Here is a 20,977-nt window from a genome sequence, read left to right as displayed (position 1 = left end):
CCCATCAGGGAAATCCGCTGGTGGGCGGGGGTGGTTTGTTTACCTGCAGTGTCCACATGTTTGGCCGATCGCAGCTCCCACTGGCTGCGGTTCGCCGTTCCAGACCAATGGGGGCTGCGGGAAGCGGCGGCCAGCACATCCCTCAGCCCGCACCGCTTCCTGCAGCCCCCATTGGACTGGCCCGCCAGTAGATTTCCATCATGGGCTGCGTGCCACAGGTTGCCAAACCCTGCACTGAGGTGTATTTGTTTGTTTGCAGGCAAATTCTCTCCCTTTCTTAATCCCCTCTTGTCCCCCCCCTCTCTGCTGCAGAGTAGACTAATATTGAATGTGCTCAGTACAAAATGAACTGGAGGATTCTTAATTAGCTTTTAAAAGTGTATTGTAGATAAAACACATTAATCCTCTGACCTTCAGTTAGTACAAAAACATTGTGCTAATTGTTCTGAAAAACAGATAATTCTGTTGTTATAAACTCAGAGGTCTCACTTAAACAAACATAATTGGCAGAAATAAGAGCTTGGCACAATCCTATTTAAAAACCCCTACTCCGCTAGACTGGACAAATATAGAGCCATATCTGTGCACATTCATGAAGGAGTGTTGCTGAGAAGCAGTCTGGATGGGGTAACAAGAGCGATGGCCAAGATTTTCAAAAGTGAGCTGTAATTTTGAGTGCCTCAATTTTGGGGTGTCCAACTTTAAATGTGATTGAGAAAGGGGCCTACTTATTTATTTTTATCATTTGGAAGGTAGGTGTTCAGTACTTGTGAAAATCCATCCTTTTGGAAGAGAGCCTATTACACAGAACGTACAAATGGCATTTAGCAAAAACAACTACTGCTTACAAATATAGGGACTGATCTGCTCAGGAAGAGGCTTAGAACCTCTCAGGATCTGTCCTGTGCAGACAAATCCTTTGTGAGTGTCATGCACAGGTACCCACCAAGAAAAAACCACCCAGGATGGAACAAGGGAGGACCTCAGTGCAACAAGCTCCTTATCATAGATCAGTGTGTGCGATGTGCCTGTTTGTACTCGGACACCCCTGCCAAGTTAGCGGCCCCTCTGCACTCCCACCATGGGGATTATTCCTGTGCTGGAGAGGGATAATCCGGTGTGCTGCCTGCTCTCAGAATACCAATGTCTTTTAACCCTGCCTTTGTTGCATTCAAGTGAACCTGCTTTGGGAACATTAAACAATGAGACTGCATTTGCCCTCAAATGTAAAGATTAAAATTATTACCTTGACACTGTCATGTATCTGGAATATTCACCTATGCGGGTTCAGTGAGGCACTCTACTGGGGCCTGATAACCATTCCTCCCAGTGGCTGTGTCCTCTGTGTTTGGAGGAGGGATGTTATAATGGCCTTGCAGGGAGCAGAACTGAGGTGCTCAGGGATGAGGGGACAGGGCCTCTCTGTTGCTTTTTTGCATGGTCTAATGGCAGGCATATTGTCCTTCACTCTGTGCTGTTTAATGCCAGTCTTTGCAACTTGCAAAAGGGCACAGATACATGGGAAATGAGGAGAAAAGGCCATTCTATTCTCCCACAGTTTGGCCTTTGCTACTCTGCTTTATAGAGGCAGACAAAGAAATCTCTATGACCAGTTTCTAAATTCCTGATCTGCACAAAACCCTTCGTTTGTATGGCTTCCCTGTCCACATTTACCTGGTGCATTCCTCGTGTTACATAGTTGTTTTCTACTGATGAGAGAAATAGTGGTGACATCTGGTGGCCAATTATCTATTTTTTTTTCTTTTGTCTGCCTGCTTTTTCTGCTACTGAACATTACCATATGAAAGTGTTCCTTCTCCAAAGAATGAATTAGAGATCTGTAGCTCTTATTTATGTCTGTTCCTTTCCCAGCCAACCATGTTGCAATGGTCACTCTTGGAAGGTGGTACACCCTGGAACAATATTAAAATGCCAGCCTTCTCAGAAATATCACCTTCCTAGGCAGTACTTCCAATAGAGCCAGCAAATAACAGCTAACTAACCATGGTTTGAATGGCATAATATTGTACTTGACAGAAACACTCTTGGCATACCCATCAATGTAGCCAAGACACAGCACACTTCTACAAGAAGCTTGAATGGTGGGGGCAGGGGCTTTTGGTTCCAGATCAACTGAAAAGAAAATAAGCAGAGAAAACCTTGTGCACATTTGAAAGGAGCGATGCCACTAAACGCCAATGTCATACCAGAAAATAACACCTCATACCATTCACTGGTCCACAGATGCTTAACAGGCCTGTATATTGATAGTACTGAGGCCAGAGTAAGGCTGTTTTTTGTGCTAGTGGGACTGTGAAGAATGTGAGGTGTACATGTGTTACTATACATTTTGGAGGTGCATGGGACCTATTTGTAGAGCAGCAAACTCTATCTGCGAAATTGAGGAAATATGATTGTGGAGGTTAAGGAGTGTTAAAGAAGGATAGCTTAATTGGGCATTTCCTCAAATTTGGCTTTACAGGGTTTTTATGAGTGAGTCTTCCCCAGGAGGTGGGTTGTAGTTGTATATGGAGGTGTAATGGGGTCAGGACTCACTACTGCTGGTGCCTCCTGTTGGTTGCTCCAGGAATTAGCTCCTATCAGCTGTGGAGCATCCTCTATGCGTGATTTCTCACCCGTTGTCTGCTCTGCTGATTTGGGAACCACGTTGCTCCCCGCTCGGCGGTGAGTGCTTCAGGATACTGCTCTCTGGCAGCGCCCACTACTCCATTCTCACCCCCTTCGGGGGGGGGCGGTAAATGACAGCTTGCACCTGCCTCTGTGGCCAACCACAACCGCAAAGTCTAGTCCCTCACCTCAGAGCAAGTTGCAGTCTGTCTCAGCCACACTCCTCTGTGGCCAGGTGCAGTGCAAGGGGGGGGCAGACCCAGGCCCACCCACTACTCTGGGTCCCAACCCAGGGACCCTCTAGCAGCAGCCTCTCTCTGCCCTCCTTCTCTCCCCTCTTGTCCGCCTATCTTCCCCTTTGGCCTCATGCACCTTCTCGACCCTTTTCAGCAGAGGCCACAGCCTGGCAGGTAACTGGGCCAGAGCTCTCCTCTGCTCTGCTCCCCCAAGCCTGCCCAGCACTGCTCTGGCCAAGGTGCTACCTTCTTACCTCAGGAGCTAGTCCTCCTCCCTTGTTAGTCAGGGGGACACTCCCTCTGCTTTACTAGGCACCCTTTATATAGGTCCCACCTGGCCCTGATTGGCTGCCTCTTTCTTTGCCCTGACTGGCTCTCCACAGGTCTTTGCTGATTGGCTGCTGGTCTGTGCAGTCTCTCTGGTCTGTTCCAGCCCTTTTTCTCATGGAGTGGGGCAGCCACTCCACTACAGGAGGAACTATTAATGCTGGAGGAGTGGGGCTGATTGGGGATACCTTAGAAGAGAGAGAGAAACGGGGGAAACAAATATATGAATAAAATACAGAAAGATAATTGGCAGTGAGTTGCCTAGGGTTGCCTTATTCAGAGATTTATATGTGTAGGGCAAAAGTTAAGGGAGAACAGAAGATTATGAATTGATAGGGAATTTTTAAAATTATAATTTTAAAACCAAAAAACATGTGAGTCAGAAACATGGAGTTGTATGTATTGTAAGAATATGCAATAGGCAACTGCAAGTGCTTTTATCCTGGTACTCCCTCAACAGCTTGCCTCTGATTGATTGTTTGTTACACTCACTTGTGTCTTGTCTCTAAACCCTATGCATATTGGAGCAGGGCCAGGAAGTCCTGTGTGTTTGTACAGCCCTCAGCAAAAAAGGGTTCTGCTTCTGCTTGTGGTCTTATATCATCATCATCATCATCATCATTATTTTATTATCCATGGAGCAAAACCCACAATTCTCATTTGGAACATCTGGGTTCTCTGTCTGGTTTGCTTGAGCTCTAGGCTTCATCGCCTGTGTTGCAGACTGATTCATTCCTAGCTAATAACTTGCTCCTGGCATTATTAGCATCTCAGACCCATCCTTACTACTTTTTCTATCCTCCCCTGGGTTCTGTTTATGACTCACCTGCTGTTTCCTGGCATTCTCCACTAATAGCTGCTTTTCCCTTCAGACACAAGCTATGCAGGCTACTGTGAGGACTGGGCTATGTTTATTAACCCATAGAAAGTCTGAGTTAAGATTTACATTGTTGCCAGCTGGTGATGTTATGTGCTGGTTTTCCTCTATCTTTCAGCGTTGCTAACAATTTCCTGTTTGTGGGGTTTTGTATAATAAAATCATAGAAAATGGAGATGGAGATGACCTATTAGGTCATCTAATTCATCCTTCTCACAATGCAAGATGATTCCATACAGTATCTCTCCGAGTTCTTTATCTAGCTTAGTTTTAAATGTCTGAATCTCTTTAGAAGATTATTCTCAGTCTTAATAGATTTCAAAGTTAAGAAAAATTTTATTAAATTCCACCTAAATTTTCCTTTGCTTAATTTTCCCTGTTACTCATAGTGACATCCCTATGTGACATCCTAATTTACCCCCTAAACCCTTGGAGCCCAGTTCCTATTGCCTTGCTCCTTGTATTGTCATTTATACTTACCTGTGCAAAGTAGATGTAAAACTGGGGTAGGTGAATGGAGAATTTCATTTGGTAACATTTCATACTCACTTTGCACAGGTGTCTATATGACAATGTACAGCAGAAGGCAATGGAGAATCAGGCCCTTGGTGCTAGGTGTCTTAGACTGTAATAAATAGCAGATTTATGGGATATAAGAATATTTCTTTTTGGTTTTACTTTGCACATATGTTTGCAAACTAAATACTGTAGGCCCCTACCTAGATACTTGCTTCCTATACTCTAAGAAAATGAAAAACAAGCCTACTCACTTTATTGATGCTTCCCAACTCAGCAAGCGACAAACATAGTCAAATTTGGTCTTATAGTAAAAATGAGGTTACACATATCTGAGCAGATGCAAACAGCATTTGGCACTGGTGTACCTATTGCAGCTGGAATACTGTGTCCAATTCTGGTGTCCACAATGCAAAAAGGATGTTGATAAATTGGAGAGGTTCAGAGATGAGAACGATTAAAGGGTTAGAAAACATGCATTATAGAGAGACTCAAGGAGCTCAATCTGTTTAGCTTAACAAAGAGAAGGCTGAATGACTTGATTACAGTCTATAAGTACCTATGCGGGGAAAAATATTTGATAATTGGCTCTTCAATGTAGCGAGAGAAAGGTATAACATGATCCAGTTGATGGAAGTTAAAGCTAGACAAATTCAGACCAGAAATAAGGTGTACATTTTTAACAATGATAGTAATTAGCCAATGGAACAATTTACCAAAGGTTGTGGTAGATTCCCCATCACTGGCAATTTGTATATCATGATTCAATGTTTTTCCTACAAGATTTTCTTTAGGAATTATTTTGGGGAAGTTCTATGGCCTGTATTATACAGGAGATCAGACTAGATTATCAAAATGGTTCCTTCTGGTGTTTCAAAAGTATCTTAGGCCCAAATTTCAAAGGTATTTAGGCATCTACAGATGCAGATTGGGATTTGCAAAAGCATCTAAAGTGGTTATGCACATAACTCCCATTGATTTTCAATGAGACTTAGCTCCAAAGTGCTTATGTAACTTTTGACATGAGCATGTAGGCTCCTAAGTCACTGTTGAAATTTTTTTTTTAAAATAATTGGAGATATAACTATTGCCTAGAACTGGAAGGGACCTTGAAAGGTCATTGAGTCCAGCCCCCTGCCTTCACTAGCAGGACCAAGTACTGATTTTTGCCCCAGATCCCTAAGTGGCCCCCTCAAGTATTCAACTCACAAGCCTCCCCCATACTGTCTAAGGAATGGGGGGGAAAGATAGCTCACTGGTTTGAGCATTGGCCTGCTAAACCCAGGGTTGAGTTCAATCCTTAAGGGGGCTATTTAGGGTTCTGGGGCAAACAATCTGTCAGGGACAGTACTTGGTCCTGCTGTGAAGGCAAGGGGCTGAACTCAACAACCTTTCAAGGTCCCTTTCAGTTCTATGAGAGAGGTATATCTCCATATAATAATAATGGGTTCTTAGGGTAGAAATGGTGATATCATTTATGTGAGAAGCTACTCAATTCAAGGGTCTCTTCTCCTCCACCCCCCAGCTCACTTACTCACTTTGCAGTGACAACTGGCTCAGCATATGGCTGCTTCTCCATTGCAGTTGGTATTCTGGAAATAAAGCTTCTCTAAGAAAGGAAGGTGGTTGCTCTCTGGCAGAGTGAGCAGCCTCTCAGTGACTGATTGATTGGCTGGTTTTAGTCAGTCAGCAGAAGAAGAACTTTTAATCTGCTCTCCTAATGGAGCAGTGGCCTAGCTGTTGTTGAACCTCGCAAGAGCAACTGAACCTTTTATCAAGATGACAGTATTGTTCTGTCACCTTTTAAGCATTACTTATTTCAGCTATGCATAGTTAATTTCTTTAATCCTTTCTTGTAAATTAATCCCTGAACATGCAGCAGTGGGAGGGAGGGGAGAGGACAAACAGGGTGATGCACATAGCACTTTTGTTTCTGCAGCTGAATCTCTTGTGGGATGATTTGGTTCCCATCAAGTCAACTTCAAAACAAAACAAATGCTCTTGGGCTCAGCGTTCATCATTTCAGACAAGAACCAGGAATGCTAAGGGTTTTAAGAATAAATGGAAGATTGAGATGGGCTGGATTTGAAATACCCAGGCACTATTTGATAATTGGGAGATCTGCCCAAACAAAGCATAGTACAGTTGTTTTAGGCCTGGTCTACACTAGGACTTTAATTCGAATTTAGCAGCGTTAATTCGAACTAACCGCTCAACCGTCCACACCAGGAAGCCATTTAATTCGAACTAGAGGGCTCTTTAGTTTGAATTCGGTACTCCACCCCGACAGGTGGAGTAACGCTAAATTCGACATGGCTAGCTCGAATTAGGCTAGGTGTGGATGCAAATCGAACTTAGTAGCTCCGGGAGCTATCCCACAGTGCACCACTCTGTTGACGCTCTGGGCAGCAGTCGGAGCTTGGATTCTCTGACCAGCCACACAGGAAATGACCCGGGAAAATTTGAATTCATTTTCCTGTCTGGGCACTTTGAATCTGACGTCCTGGCTGGACATCGGGGCGAGCTCCGCAGCACCTGCAACGATGCAGAGCTCTCCAGCAGAGGAGTTCATGTTATCTGTGAATAGAAAGAGGGACCCAGCATAGACTGACTGGGAACTCTTCGATCTGATCGGTGTGTGGGGCGAGGAGTCTGTGCTTTCGGAGCTGCGCTCCAAAACACGGAATGCGAAGACCTACGAGAAGGTCTCCAAAGCCATGAGAGACAGAGGATACAGGCGGGATGCAACGCAGCGCCGCGTGAAAATCAAGGACCCCAGACAAGGCTACCAAAAAATCAAAGCGGCAAACGGATGCTACGGAGCCTGCCACCACTGCCCCACCAGTGACCGTGGACTCTGACGATGGGACAGTGTCGACGGCCAGTTCCTCGGTGATGTTCGCGGACGGGGAAGATGAGGAAGGGTTTGTGGAGGACGAGGCAGGCGAGAGCGCTTACAATGCTGGTTTCCCCGACAGCCAGGATCTATTCATCACCGTCACGGAGATCCCCCAACAACCCTCCCCGGCCATTAACCCGGACCCTGAATCAGGGGAAGGAGCAGTCGGTAAGTGCTTTAACCATGTTAACTTTTATTCTTAATATAACAGGAATCTTAACTGTGTGAAAAGGAGGTCTGTCTAGATATGGGGATAGAACAGAAATCATCCTTGGAGATCTCCACGAAGCTCTCCTTGCGTTAATCGAAAAGCATCAGCAGGAGGTTCCTGGGGAGAGCTGCCTTATTGGGTGCTCCGTGGTAGCACAGTTTTCCGCGCAAGGCTTTCATGAGGTACTCAGGGAGCACTGCCTCCCCGAGCACGGCTGCATTGGGCCCTGGTTCGTGCTAGCTTTCACGCAGCATGCGCTCTCTATCTCCTTCAGTGACCCTCCTCAGGGTGATCTCGCTCGGAGACTCCTGCATCTAATTAGGGTAATTACTGTAATTTTACGCCTGGTCCAAAGTATTTTTAAAAAATCTATGGACAGACGGCATAGCACAGACTCAGCACGCAGCTGCGTGACGAGCGTAACGGAAAGCCAAAGAATATAATGGACGCTCATGGAAGGAGGGGGGAATGAGAACGCAAGGTATCCCACAGTTCCTGCTGTCTCCGAAAAGTATTTGCATTCTTGGATGAGCTCCAAATGCTTCTAGGGTCAAACACAGTGTCTGCGGTGGGTCAGGGCATAGTTCGGCAATTTGCGCACACACCCCACCCACCACCAGAAGTGAAAACAATCCTCTGTTGACTCTTTTACATGTCACCCTATCTTTACTGAATGCTGCAGATAGACGCGATGGTGCAGCACTCAACACCAACATCCTTGCTCCCCCCACGCTATGGATGGCTGATGGTACAAAAAGATGGGTATCCGTCCTCAACATCAGCCTATTGGCACATGGGGCAGTGCAAAAGGACTGGTAACCATGCGTACTAGCATCTGTGAGGTTGATCAAGGGCGCCTGCCCCTAATTTTTCATGGTAGATGGTGCAGTATGGCTGTTAACCGTCCTCATCATTGCAACAGGGGGCTGAGCTCCATCAGCCCCCACCCTTCCTGTGTAAAGAAAAGATTGAATTGCCCCTGGACTAGCAGAGGGATGATGGGCTCCTTCATCCACAGTAATTAATGTCCTGCCTGGACTATCATTGCAGCTGGAGGCTTCCTTCCACTCATTTCTCACAAACAAGTCACTGTGTCTTATTCCTGCATTCTTTATTACTTCATCACACAAGTGATGGGACAATGGTATGGTAGCCCAGGAAGGCTGTGGGAAGGCCGGAATGAACAGGTGTTGTTGTTGCAGGAGCACCCCCTTGTGAATAGCATACAGCTCAAAATTTATGCAGGATCGGACACAGAGCAGCTGTGCTCTCTGGTTCTATGATACAGTGGTTCTCTAGTACACTTTCCCCTAATCTAGGCAGGACTGATTCTATTTTTAGATACCAAAAAGGAGGGATTGACTCAGGGAGTCATTCCCAATTTTTGCTTTTGCGCCCCTGGCTGCTCGGCCAGGGGCACTTATGACAGCACCAAATGGTGCAGTGCAAAAGGACAGGTAACCATGCCCATCTTATTACCATCTTATTACCAATTTATGGTATGGTAGATGGTACAATATGGCTGGTAACCATCTCAGCTGTCATGCAAAAGCAAAAGCATGCTGCTGTGTAGCGCTGCTGGCCCGCCTCTGTCAGCGGCATCTAGTACACATACGGTGACATACACAAAAGGCAAAACAGTGTCCATGGTTGCCACGCTATGGCGTATGCCAGGGCAATTCTGGGAAAACGGGCTTGAAATGATTGTCTGCCGTTGCTTTCCTGGAGGAAGGAATGACTGGCGACATTTACCCAGAATCCACCGCGAAAATGATTTGTGCCCCAGCAGGCACAGGGGTCTCAACCCAGAATTCACAGACACAGGCTAGACTCAGTTAATTGTTCGCAAAAATGTATCTTTGCAAGGAATTCACTCCCTGTTTCCCATCTCACAGCTTCCACTGTCTCCAGACCTGACACAGCATCCCCCTCGCAGAGGCTGGCAAAGATTAGGCGGCGAAAGAAAAAGACAAGGGACAAGATGTTCGAGGAATGTATGGGCTGCTACCTAGCAGAGGCGGACCAGCAGAGCCAGTGGAGGGAGACCGTCTCTCTGTGGCAGCGCTCACACAGCGAACGGGAGGAGAGGTGGCGTGAGGAAGAGAAGCAGGCGACTGAAACGCTGCTTGGACTAGTGAGGGAGCAAACGGACACGCTCAGGCGCCTTGTGGATGTTCTGCAGGACCGCAGGAGGACAGAGACACCCTGCAGTGTATCTGCAACCGCACTCCCCCGCCACAAAGTCCCATACCCCCCTCACCGAAAATAATCAGGAGGAGGGGCGGCCGGGGACGTGAATACTGTCACTGCACCACAGCACAGTGCTCAAGTACCCAAAAGCTCTCATACCGTACATTTGCCAAAGTCCTTCACTTCCAGACTCACAGTAGTCCCAATCCCAGTCCCATCCCCTAACTGTCTACTTAATTAATAAAAATGCTTTGCTGTTAATTACTGTTTCCGTTATGTTTTTTCAAAGAAGACTGTGTTTGAATGGGGGGCGTGGGGAAGGGGGTGGTTAATTGCATAGGACAGTCACCTTTCCCAGGGTACAGACACGGGGGCAGGATCAGCAGCGGGTCACACACACGGTGCAGTCAGTAGGCACCCTGGTTGGTATGGGAGGTGTTTTCCAGGATCTGTGTGGGCGGGGGAGATGTGACTTTGCAGCGGGGGAGGGCGGTTACAGATCTTATACAGCGGTCCTTGTCCTGGACCACTGAGTCACGCAGCTGAGGAATCTGTTTCCGTCCTCCTCCACCACAAGGTCACATATCCGCCCGCACACAGAATTCCATAAAGAGGGATGGCAGGCTCCGTTGAAAGAAGCATTCCGGCACTGCGGACCGCTCTAGGAGCAGGAGCCTGTCATTCCTTGAGTTTAGAGACAGTCTTTACATCACCGCACACCCTACCCAGCACAGTCTGCGTCCCAGTTTCAACCCTTTCACGAAAAGTCATGAATAAAGAAACCTTTGTTAAGTAATAATGGGACATGTATTTTATTTTTACACGTGTGCTGGAAGTGGGGGTAACGGGGTGAACGGGGTATGTAACCGAAGAGGAGAGTCAACAGTAACTGGGTAAAGAAACAGGGGCAGGTTCAGCTTCTCTGTAAAGAAACTGAACAGTCACAGGTCACGCTGCTCGCTGCTCACTGGTATTTGAAGAGTTCCTTGTCGCTGTCCCAGGCGCCTGTATAGGGCTTCATGAGCAAGTGCATTAGAGGGCAGGCTGGGTCCCCGAGGATGACTATAGGCATCTGCACATCCACAACAGTTATTTCGTGGTCCGGGAAGAAACTACCTTCCTGCAGGCGTCTGAGCAGCCCACAGTTCCTGAAAACACACGCATCATGAACCTTGCCCGGCCACCCGACGTTGATGTTTGTAAAACGTCCCCTATGGTCCCCCAGTGCTTGCAGCACCATTGAAAAGTAGCCCAATTTCTCATCAGCTGACTGTGGAAGAGGTGGACGATAAAGTGCGAGGAGGAGGAGAAAACGGCGATGATCGCAGCGGGCTCCATGCTTGCAGTGCTGTGGCGTCCGCGCTGTCACTGACCAGAAAAGTGCACGAACAGATTGCCCGCAGGCGCTTTCAAGGAGGGAGGGAGGGAGGTTGTGATTGACGGTTCAATGACGACACTTACCCAAAACCACCCTCGACACATTTCTCCCCCCAGCAGGCATTGGGGGATCTACCCAGCATTCCAATGGGCAGCGGGGAGTGCGGGAACTGTGGGATAGCTTCCCACAGTGCACCGCTTCCAAATTCGACGCTGGCCCCATGAATGTGGACTCAGAAATTCGAATTAGTGTATTTAGTATGGATACACAAATTCGACTTCATAAGGTCGAATCCACAAATTTGATTCGAAATAGTCTTGTAGTGTAGACAAGGCCTTAGAATGACATGACAGTGTCTGATAGTCAATCTGTTTTGAAGCTACATTATCATTCTTTTAAAAGCCCCTTTGGGGAATGGCAAACTGGGAACAAACAAGCCTGGAGTTAGTACAAGCTGAATGTAATAACTATGGAGGTAACTATATACTCACTTTGCCTCTTGCCCTTCAACAGTGTTGAGTGAGTTACCTGTACTTTTTTACCACCTGGTTGGCCTATCTTTAATTAATTATTCTAATCTGATTGCTTCTACACTGTTTCTGTTGGTCTGTGGATTAATGCAAAATAAGATGCACTTCTGAATCACCAGGACTGATATTTAAAATAATTACTCTATGCTAAACATCAATGCATATCAGCCAAGTTAAAACGGTACACTAGTCAGTGTTATATATTTTCTGCTGCCATTGTATAGACAAACTGCAGACCTGGCCCAATTGAAGACAGTGGGAGTATTTCCATTGACTTCAGATGTCTTTGGATCTATGAAATCCTTTCCTTTTTCCATGAAATTTTTTTCTCATTCCTAAAATTTGTCCTTGACTATGTCATTTTCCCTGAAAGTTCCTATGACAATACAAAGATGATCATTCAGTAGCTCCTGATTATTTTAGAATACTGTACCTTAAGTGACACATTGAATGACTTCTGGGTTCTAGGTATGTTTTATTGAATTTCTAATTTGATACATTGTACAGTAAAAGCTTTGTTATCCAGAATGTTGGGGGAATGGGGGTTGCTGGTCAGTCAAAAATTCTGGTTAACCAATGGAGGGAGGGAGTTTGGGTGCAGGAGGAGGCTCAGGGCTGGGGTGGAGGAGGTGCAGGGCCTGGGCTCTGGGAGGGAGTTTGGGTGCAGGAGTGGGCTCGGGCAGGGAGTTGGGGCACAAGAGGGGTTTCGGGGTTCCAGATCTGGGTGGCGCTCACCTCGGGCGGCTCCTCGCAAATGGCAACATGTCCCTGCTGGTCCTAGGCAAAGGTGAGGCCAGGTGGCTCTGCATGCTGCCTCTACCCATAGGCGCTGCCCCCGCAGCTCCCATTGGCTGCAGTCCCTAGCCAATGGGAACTGTGCAGCCAGTGCTCGGGGTGGGAGCAGCGCATGGAGACCCCGTGGCCATTCCTCCACCTAGGAGCAGCAGGGACATGTTGCTACTTGCAGGGAGCCACCTGGATCCAGCACCCCAAAATGCGAGTTGCTTGAGCTTTCCAGTTGGTAAATTGCTGGATAACACAGCTTTTACTGTTCAACAAATGGCATTAACAATATTCCATTACACAATACAACAGTGAAGAATATGTTTGTGTGTGTGTGTATATATATATATATATATATATATATATGTGTGTGTGTGTGTTTCTATAGGTGTATATATGTGTTTTTATGTATAGGTGTGTATGTATGTATATTAAAATCACTCTTAAGGCAGACTAAAAATTTCCATAGATTTCAGGATCTGCTACAATTACCATTCTTAACTCAACTATATTTAAATCAATATTTAAAAAAAAATCAGGTAAGAATACATAAAAGAAATGGTCATTATTAAAATCCATACAATGCCAGAAGTAAATACATTGTGTTTTTATTAAAGATTTAACATTTTAAAGTGTAATTACTAGCATGAGCACATACAGTACAATCACTTCACTTATCTCTTGGTCTATACCCATTCAGTACCTGTAATAATTTTTCAAGCCACTGATAGAGACACAATATATGAAACATCCATACTCAGCATAGCTCCTTTTACCTTCACAGGCAAAAAGGTAAGGTGAGCCTAGTATTGGTAAATCCCATAAGTCTGATTTGATAGGATGCTCTGTTACTTCTTGAGACCTTGCACAAAATGCTGGTAAGAGTCCACTTACATGAGTAGGGTAGGCTCATTTTCTAGGCCCTTGACCTCAGAAAACTGCCTTAAATCTTTTATTAGTCCATAATGAGCACTTCCTCGGTCTAGTCCTGTTTATCATGCATCCAGCTACACTGCAGAATTTCCTGGCTGTCTTTCTCCTAGAGAGGTTCATAGAGGTCACGGTTGCTGTTGGAAACAAATGGGACATAATCTAGACCTCTTAGTTATGATTGTTTAACTTTTTAATAAAATATACCTAATGGCCATTCTTCCTCTGGTTTTTAACATGCAATGTCAGCTTTGTGGCTTTGTTAACCATATTTCTCTCTGAGTTATGTATAAGTGATTAGGATAATAGAATGGGCAGATGTTCTTGAGAGGAAGAGCCATACATAGTCATGGTTACAAATGCATTGATTTTTATCTTGATTGCAGTAGGTTCTGTGTGAAGTTGCTTCCTCATAGATTTTTGCTGCACTTTTTAGGATGTAATTAGAGTACAGTATGTCACCTATAAAGATGAGTGGATGGACATTGCATTATTCAGATTTCCCTTTTCACACAGAGTGAGAATGCTGACTATATACATGTTCAGAAATACAACTAAAATGTGCATCCGAGCAAACTTCAGCTTGAAGTCTTTATATATCTATATATATGTGAACCTACTGCAAAGGCAAGTAAGGAAATGTAGTAAGGACTATTTAAAGGGACATCATGCACAACTTGCAGCACAGAGTAAAAAGTCTGATTTTTCATGCTCAAAGCATTTAAGTCAGTTTCATGAGGCAGTTTGGAATATAATCTTTATTTCAGGCTCCTTTTCTGTAATGGCTTCAGCCATTTTTAAGTTTGCACCAGACTCTATTCATTCCCCATAAGTTTTTACAGCCAAAGTTTCACCACAAAACTGCTGAACCCATTGCAAATATATACTTTGGAATGTATTTCTGCTCAGCTTGCTCAAAAGAAATGTGGATCCCCCCCTTCTTAGGAGAATTCATAAATTCTCCAATGTTTGAAAATATAGGGCCTATTGTAAATATCTCTGTTGAAGTCTATTGACGTCAATGGAACCATGAGAATTTATAGCATAGATGATCTGGCCTGTGGTGGTTTATTTTAAGGAGTAGTGTTGTTATCTACACCAATAGCTCCCAAACTTCATTGGTTCACATACCATCACCTTAAAAATTGTTGCAAAATGAATGGCTAGACCATATAGCTCACGTAATACCAGTAGTACATATGGGAACCCCTGATCACACATCTTACAAAATACCTTTTCTTCCTTCCCCCAGTTGACTGTAGCCTGTGTAAATATATGTAGTTCTGATGACTGTATGATTATAATCCCATAATGAAACCCTTAATCTATTGTTAACATCCCTAATAGCCACAGATGGCCGTGGAACATGCTGTTAGTGGGAGAAGCTGATTTCATTTTAATAATTCCTAAGTGGAAAAGAATTAAGCATTAAAGAAAATGAAAACATGAGTCATTGGTATATTTTCAACTGGACATTCCCAAAGTTCGCCTATTCATGTAGGTGAATCACCTGCCTGATCATTTCTCTCTTACTTGTTTTACATTTGACTTGTATGGTGGAACTTTTTTGAATTCTCATGGGGCATCTGCTTTCTTTGAAGTAGCATTTACTGTAGATTGGATGCATTCATAAACATTTCACTCTGCTTCCGTTTGAAGTGTTCTACAGGCTTAAGGCTATTACCCTCCTCTGGCATGGTGCTGATCAGGACAGACAGGCTTCATGCTTGTTCACTAAAATGTGCAGCTCATTTACAAGTGGTAACTGAAAAGATGGTGCAAGATGGCTTGGAATTTCAGCCACTCAAATCCTCTGATTCATCAAAATCTGTATTTATTGTATTTAAAACTCCTGTTGAATGCTGCTCAGCTGATAATTATTGTATTAGCTAAAGACAGAAAAAACTATACAGTTATATAGCCCATTCTCATTAGGTTATTTAGTCCATTTCCCTTTGTTCCCAGTGGATTGACTCCATGGTGGGCACTGATAAGACTTGAAATTCAGGCCCTAAGAGAATGTGTTGCCATTCTTAATCAGCAAGAACGGCCAGCAAGATTGGAGAGCTATTTGCAATTGTTTCAAGTCAGGGAAGAATTATTGTTGGTGATGTATTGAGACATCTCAGACAACACACAGACAGATATGCTCCCTGCCCCAACAATTACATCTTGCAATCAAAATGTTTAGATCAGTGATGTGCTGTCTAAATGTTATCAAGGCTCCATCAAAAAAATTCCACCTTCATCAATGATGCATGTGATATTCCCTGGTTAACGTAGTACCCCACAATCCTAAACCACCCCCCCACATTAATTATATTCTCTTTCTTTCCCAGAAATCCTATCAGCTCCATACATCCCCACACTAGCAAGTTTTTCCCCTGCCACTCAGTCTAATACTTCCTGACCAGTCATGGTGTCACCTCACTGAAGCCCCTCTAGAGTCCTCCTCTACCAGTTTCATCACAGCAGTAGCACTGGTCCAAGTAAATTATCCAGGAGTTCTAGGCGGTGGGTGGTTGGTCACTTAGATCCCCTTTAGTTTATGCGGCGATCAAGTCTCTCTCAGTGCTGGAGGTTCCCCTCGTTGATTGGCTGGAAGGAGAGAGCAATGATGGTGGCCTTTGAGGAGGAGTGGATTTCCCTGGATTCATAGGTGAAGGAGAAGAAGTCCAGACTTACTCCAAATTCAAGCTCTTTAAACTCTGGGCTAGGGCTATGTAGGCAGTCGCTGACAGGGAGAAAGGCAGGTTCCAGTGTCTTTGGGACTTAACTCAGTGAAGCAGCAGCTTGGCCCTTGCCTTCTCCTTGTGTGTTGTTAGAGTGACTGATGGGGTGGGAGAGGACTGCTAGGACTATCTGGTACATTCCTTATGCACACCTAGAGGCACTTGTAAGGAGGCTGTTTCCCTTGCTGCTCCATGAGAAAGAAGTGAATAGGTAGCTCTGGCCTTAGTAAAACAATATTTTGATGCTTCCTCCCCAAATCTCTACCCATGATTGGCACATGATTATACAGAGGATTTGGGGGAGGGTTAGCAAAATTAATCTGTGAAATATACCAGAAATGTAATTGTTTTACTTAAAAATTGTGCGTGCTGGAAGAAGACTGGGAATGTTTGTTTAATCACAAAGAAATATACAGTCATTCATAACTTCATATTGCACAACTTTCTATGGTGTCTTACTCTTCTACCATACTAATTCACATTAGCTAGCAAATATCCCCACTCAACTAATTGTTTTTAAATTCTGGTACATCTGTTAGAGTGACAGCAGACTATACGGAGATTGGTCTCTCAGTGACTTTAATTATGTGTTTTGTTCTGATGATGGAAATTCTCACACATCAGATGCCACCTGCTACCTCCTCTATTTCCTTTGAACCCTTGCTATGGGCAGCAAATGGAACTTTAACTACCATCCATACAAGAGACATTGGCTTAAAAGTCCTGTTGCTGTGTCAAATGTGCAAGACCCAAGTAAAGCAGCCAAATGCTGTTCTCAATTTCATTTTGGTCAATAACAACATGGTCAGTAGTTCCTATTCTGCTGATCAAGAACCATTCTGAATGTAAAATACTGACAAAAACATCTAATGACCACTTTCAGTATGCAGCTTTCTGATATCTGACATTTCTGTTCATCTTTTCTCTCACTCTTGCTCTTTATTAAAAAGCTAATTGGAAGCTAAAGTAAGAAGAAATTATAAGACATGCCAACAGCAACTTCCATCCAAGGCAAGGTTTTCAAATTTCCACGTGGCTTGGACAGAAGGAAGGGTTCTTTTTTGGCTTACCTGTTAGAGCTTCTGCTCATGTTGTATGAGACCTTTGGTTCTGCTGTGTTTCTGTACAAGACCCATACATCGCATAGTACAGCCATGAGAACTGGTTATGTCCCACACTAGCATCTGGCCACCAGCGAAGTGAGAGATAAGATATATGATTAGTGTTCATCTGGGTTTACAATGGGAAGCATCTACTTTGGTAACTTTTTATCTTCAATTTTTGGCAATGTGAATCAAGGGTTCAGTTGAAGCATCTAAAGATTATAGTGGGTCCTGCTGGTTTAAGGCCAGCCTAGTTAGCGGATCACAATATATGTCCTATACTTTGGCGTCCTTAAACTCTGTCATTGGATTGATGTGATATGTGGTCAGCATATCATCTATCATATAGAGGAATTCAGATAATATATTTACCCACAGATGCTGAAACTATAGTCTATGTTTGTAACCTCTAGGTTAAATTATAGTAATGTTTTGTTCTATGGCCTTCCCAAGAAAAGGTTGCATTAGGTCCAGTTTATAAAATGATGCCTCCAGAAATAGAATTCACTCCAGGTGGACTTGACAAGTCAGTGCAGCATTAGCATTAGAACTGCAGTATATTACCTTTCCACTGAGTTGAGATGAAAGCTGCTTTGCTTTGCGGATCTTTTTACTCCTTGATATACATGCCTAGCTCCCATTGGAATTAACAGGAGACTTATAGATACAAACTGCATTAGAGCATCCTCCTGGGAGAAGATAATCAACAATTTGAAACCTATGTATTTACCTGAATTGCTGCCTGTGTATAAATTTACAGATTGTTCAGCATAGCTGAAGTCGACCTGTAAACTATTCTAAAATATACATTATGCTAAAAATCTGTGGAGAAGCTATATAAAGTTATCATGAACCCTGAATGTAGAATTCATTCCAGACCAAGGTTTGAAATATTTAGTCAATTAACTTAAACTCAAGCTTACCATACCCTAAAGAGAATATTGGGACATTCTTGGTCGTTTATTATAAACCTCCTAGGGATACAGTTGCATGAAAGGCATTATATAAGCTTAAGGGTTTTTTTATTACCCTGTATGTAGTTTAGCTGTTATTTGCAGCTACTGTGTACTTCTAGTTTACTTCAAAAGAATGTTGATCGAGGCCTTAGGAAAAGCTCGAGCTACCCAACTAGAAAGTGGTAAAAGAATAAAGCACTGCCTAGCTGTTTCACTGAGATACACGTATGCTAGCTGCCAGATGCTTATTTCTAGAGTGAATTCAAAATTGATCCCTTTAGCCAGTACAGAAAAGAATAAGAACAGATCATATTTGTTAAAATTGTTTTTTTTTAATAAAAATGTTTAACTGTACTTTAATTCTTTTCAAGTGCCACTAAAAGAAAAGACATCAATTCCACCTATAAGGAAAGAAGGTAAGTTGTCTCCTTACTCTACAATATGCTGGTATATTGGTAACCCATACTGGAATATGTCTGCCTTTAAATATTCACTAATAACTACTGTAAAATTACAGTGGAGATGTTTTACAAGCCTCCAAAGCTGACAGGCGATTCTGTTAGCAGTGGTTTATTGATTGTAAAAGTTTTAAGGGGTCTTTATAGGAAAGGCTATGGCCAAGATTGTTAGAAGTAACTAGGGATTTTGGGTGCCTTAGTATTTGGGTGGCTCAAAAGAAGGGGCTGGATTACCAAAGGTGTCCTCAGCACTTTCTGATAATGGCCCTTTTAAGGTATCTCAAGTTGGGCACCAAAAAACGAAAAAGCACCAATTACTTTTGAAAAGCTTGCTCTGTATTTTAACTGCTGCACAAAATTCTACCAAGATTTCCACTTTATTGCTTAAGGTAAAGTATCAGTGGACTATCTTTTTTTAAAAGAAACAAAAACTATTTTCATTATTGCTGGAGATCAGTAAGTCTCTACAGCTAACATCAAAGACAGTTTGCTTATTACTAAGTCTCTCTGCTGGTCAAAGAATGTCCAATAGGCATCTGGAACAGTATTCCTCCTCTGTGCCAGCCTGATGGCCATGGTTCCTGATACTTCCAGGAAGCATACTCAACCTATCTTATGATATGTGCATGCCTTTACTTCTGATGTAAGGAACACACATTTATAAGGAAAGATTTAAAGAGACTCGCTGCTCTAAAATATATTAAGGAATGTTGACCTAGTAAATGATGACCTATATGGAAAAAATGAAAGAGAAAGCTTGGGGGCTTTATTTAGATCACGTCTGTTGTTGTAAATGATGCTTCCACTTTGTTTATTTTTTACAACCTATAGCAATGGCAGATTATTATGATAAATGATTCATATCGCTGCAATATATACCTTTTAAAATTTCCATATCTAGCAACTACTAGGCACTTCTTAAAGGCTTCAGTAGACCCCTTAGCTAGATAACATGTCTGTAAGCTGCTTCATGATTAATTTCATCTAAATGTGGTAATTATCATGCTTTGAAGTAATGCCTGCAAAACACGTTTTCACAGAAATTTAGTGGAAGCAGAGGATTAACCCAGAAACATTTTGGTTCAGAGCAGCATATCACCCAAATATAAATGTGTTTCTCCTGGAATTTTTCAGACTTTTTATTAGAATGCTTGGCAGTCATTGATGTTAGCTTATCTCATATCAACCTTCTGATGACAATTGAGACATCAGTTTAAACTCAAGCAACTCTGTATTGTTGTTAGTAATGGTCTAGTCCTGTTTTGCAGCTCGAAGTTCACTCTATTTTGATGGCTTTCATGCTGGAATATTTCTAGTGTTAGTGTTTAAAGAAGTAATTAATATATAACTTATTTATGTTAAGAATCTAAATACTAGCTCTCTCTATTTTCCCATTGTCACTCAAGCAGTTTCTTCATGTTTCATATGTCACAGCTTGGTGCCTGTGCCAATTAAAGTAGCAGAGAGGGTCTTTAAGTGTTACCAATAAGGTGGCCAATGGGACGTAACTGCCAAAGCTGGGTGCCCAAATAAAAATCCTCAAAGCAGGTTGTTAAGTTAATTATAACCAACAGGCCACCTATCACCAAATACCTCTCTGCCCAGCTCTCTCACATACCATATAGATCAACCCACAACACATTCTCTTTACTCACTCATCATGAATAAAATCTGTGTGCAGAGTTGCACCAGTTTAACTAAAGGTATGGCAAACTTAAGGTTTAGTTAAAGTAGTGCAAAAAACTGCATGGTCAGGCTCATTGATTTCATTTAAGTCAATCAGTAACAGGTTTTACCTACTCTTAAATAGATTCATGATCTTAAATTAAACCAAAATAATTGTGTTCACACCACTTTTTGCACTTGTTTAGTTTAAATTTACAGCTGACGTTAAACCGGTGCAACTTCCTTGAGAAAAGGGCCTTAAGTAACTCATCTCAATGCACATCCAAACAACTCAACCCCACGGCAGCCACTTCTATTGTAATTATCTGTCTGTCTGTATTTGTGTGCATATAGTATAATTGAAAAAAATACTATACGGTAAGAAAGAACCTGTCATGTCCAAAGAACCTAAAAGTAAGACTCTCTTACATTATTTGATATTTTTTTTCCACATAAAGCTGTTTTTAAACATGTTTCAGTGTCCTCAATTAATGGTTATTAAAATTGTTGAAGATGCAAAGAAGAAAATAGCTTCACCATTTATAATTGAAAAATGAC

At 43.1% G+C, this 20,977-nt stretch overlaps 1 protein-coding gene across 1 annotated transcript in view; it reads left to right on the top strand.

The window, feature by feature from the left end:
* The window catches only part of TRDN (triadin), a 271,057-nt gene that overhangs the window by 127,570 nt on the left and 122,510 nt on the right, over nt 1-20,977 (top strand). Inside the window, exon 16 of the mRNA XM_045010301.1 lies at nt 18,668-18,712. Coding sequence (XP_044866236.1) covers nt 18,668-18,712 — 45 coding nt within the window. The remainder of the gene's footprint in view (nt 1-18,667; nt 18,713-20,977) is intronic.

The sequence above is a fragment of the Mauremys mutica genome, chromosome 3, assembly GCF_020497125.1.
Source record: "Mauremys mutica isolate MM-2020 ecotype Southern chromosome 3, ASM2049712v1, whole genome shotgun sequence".
In the NCBI taxonomy this organism is placed as follows: domain Eukaryota; kingdom Metazoa; phylum Chordata; order Testudines; family Geoemydidae; genus Mauremys; species Mauremys mutica.
Note: the sequence above shows the minus strand (reverse complement) of the source record. Positions and strands in the feature narration are given on the sequence as shown.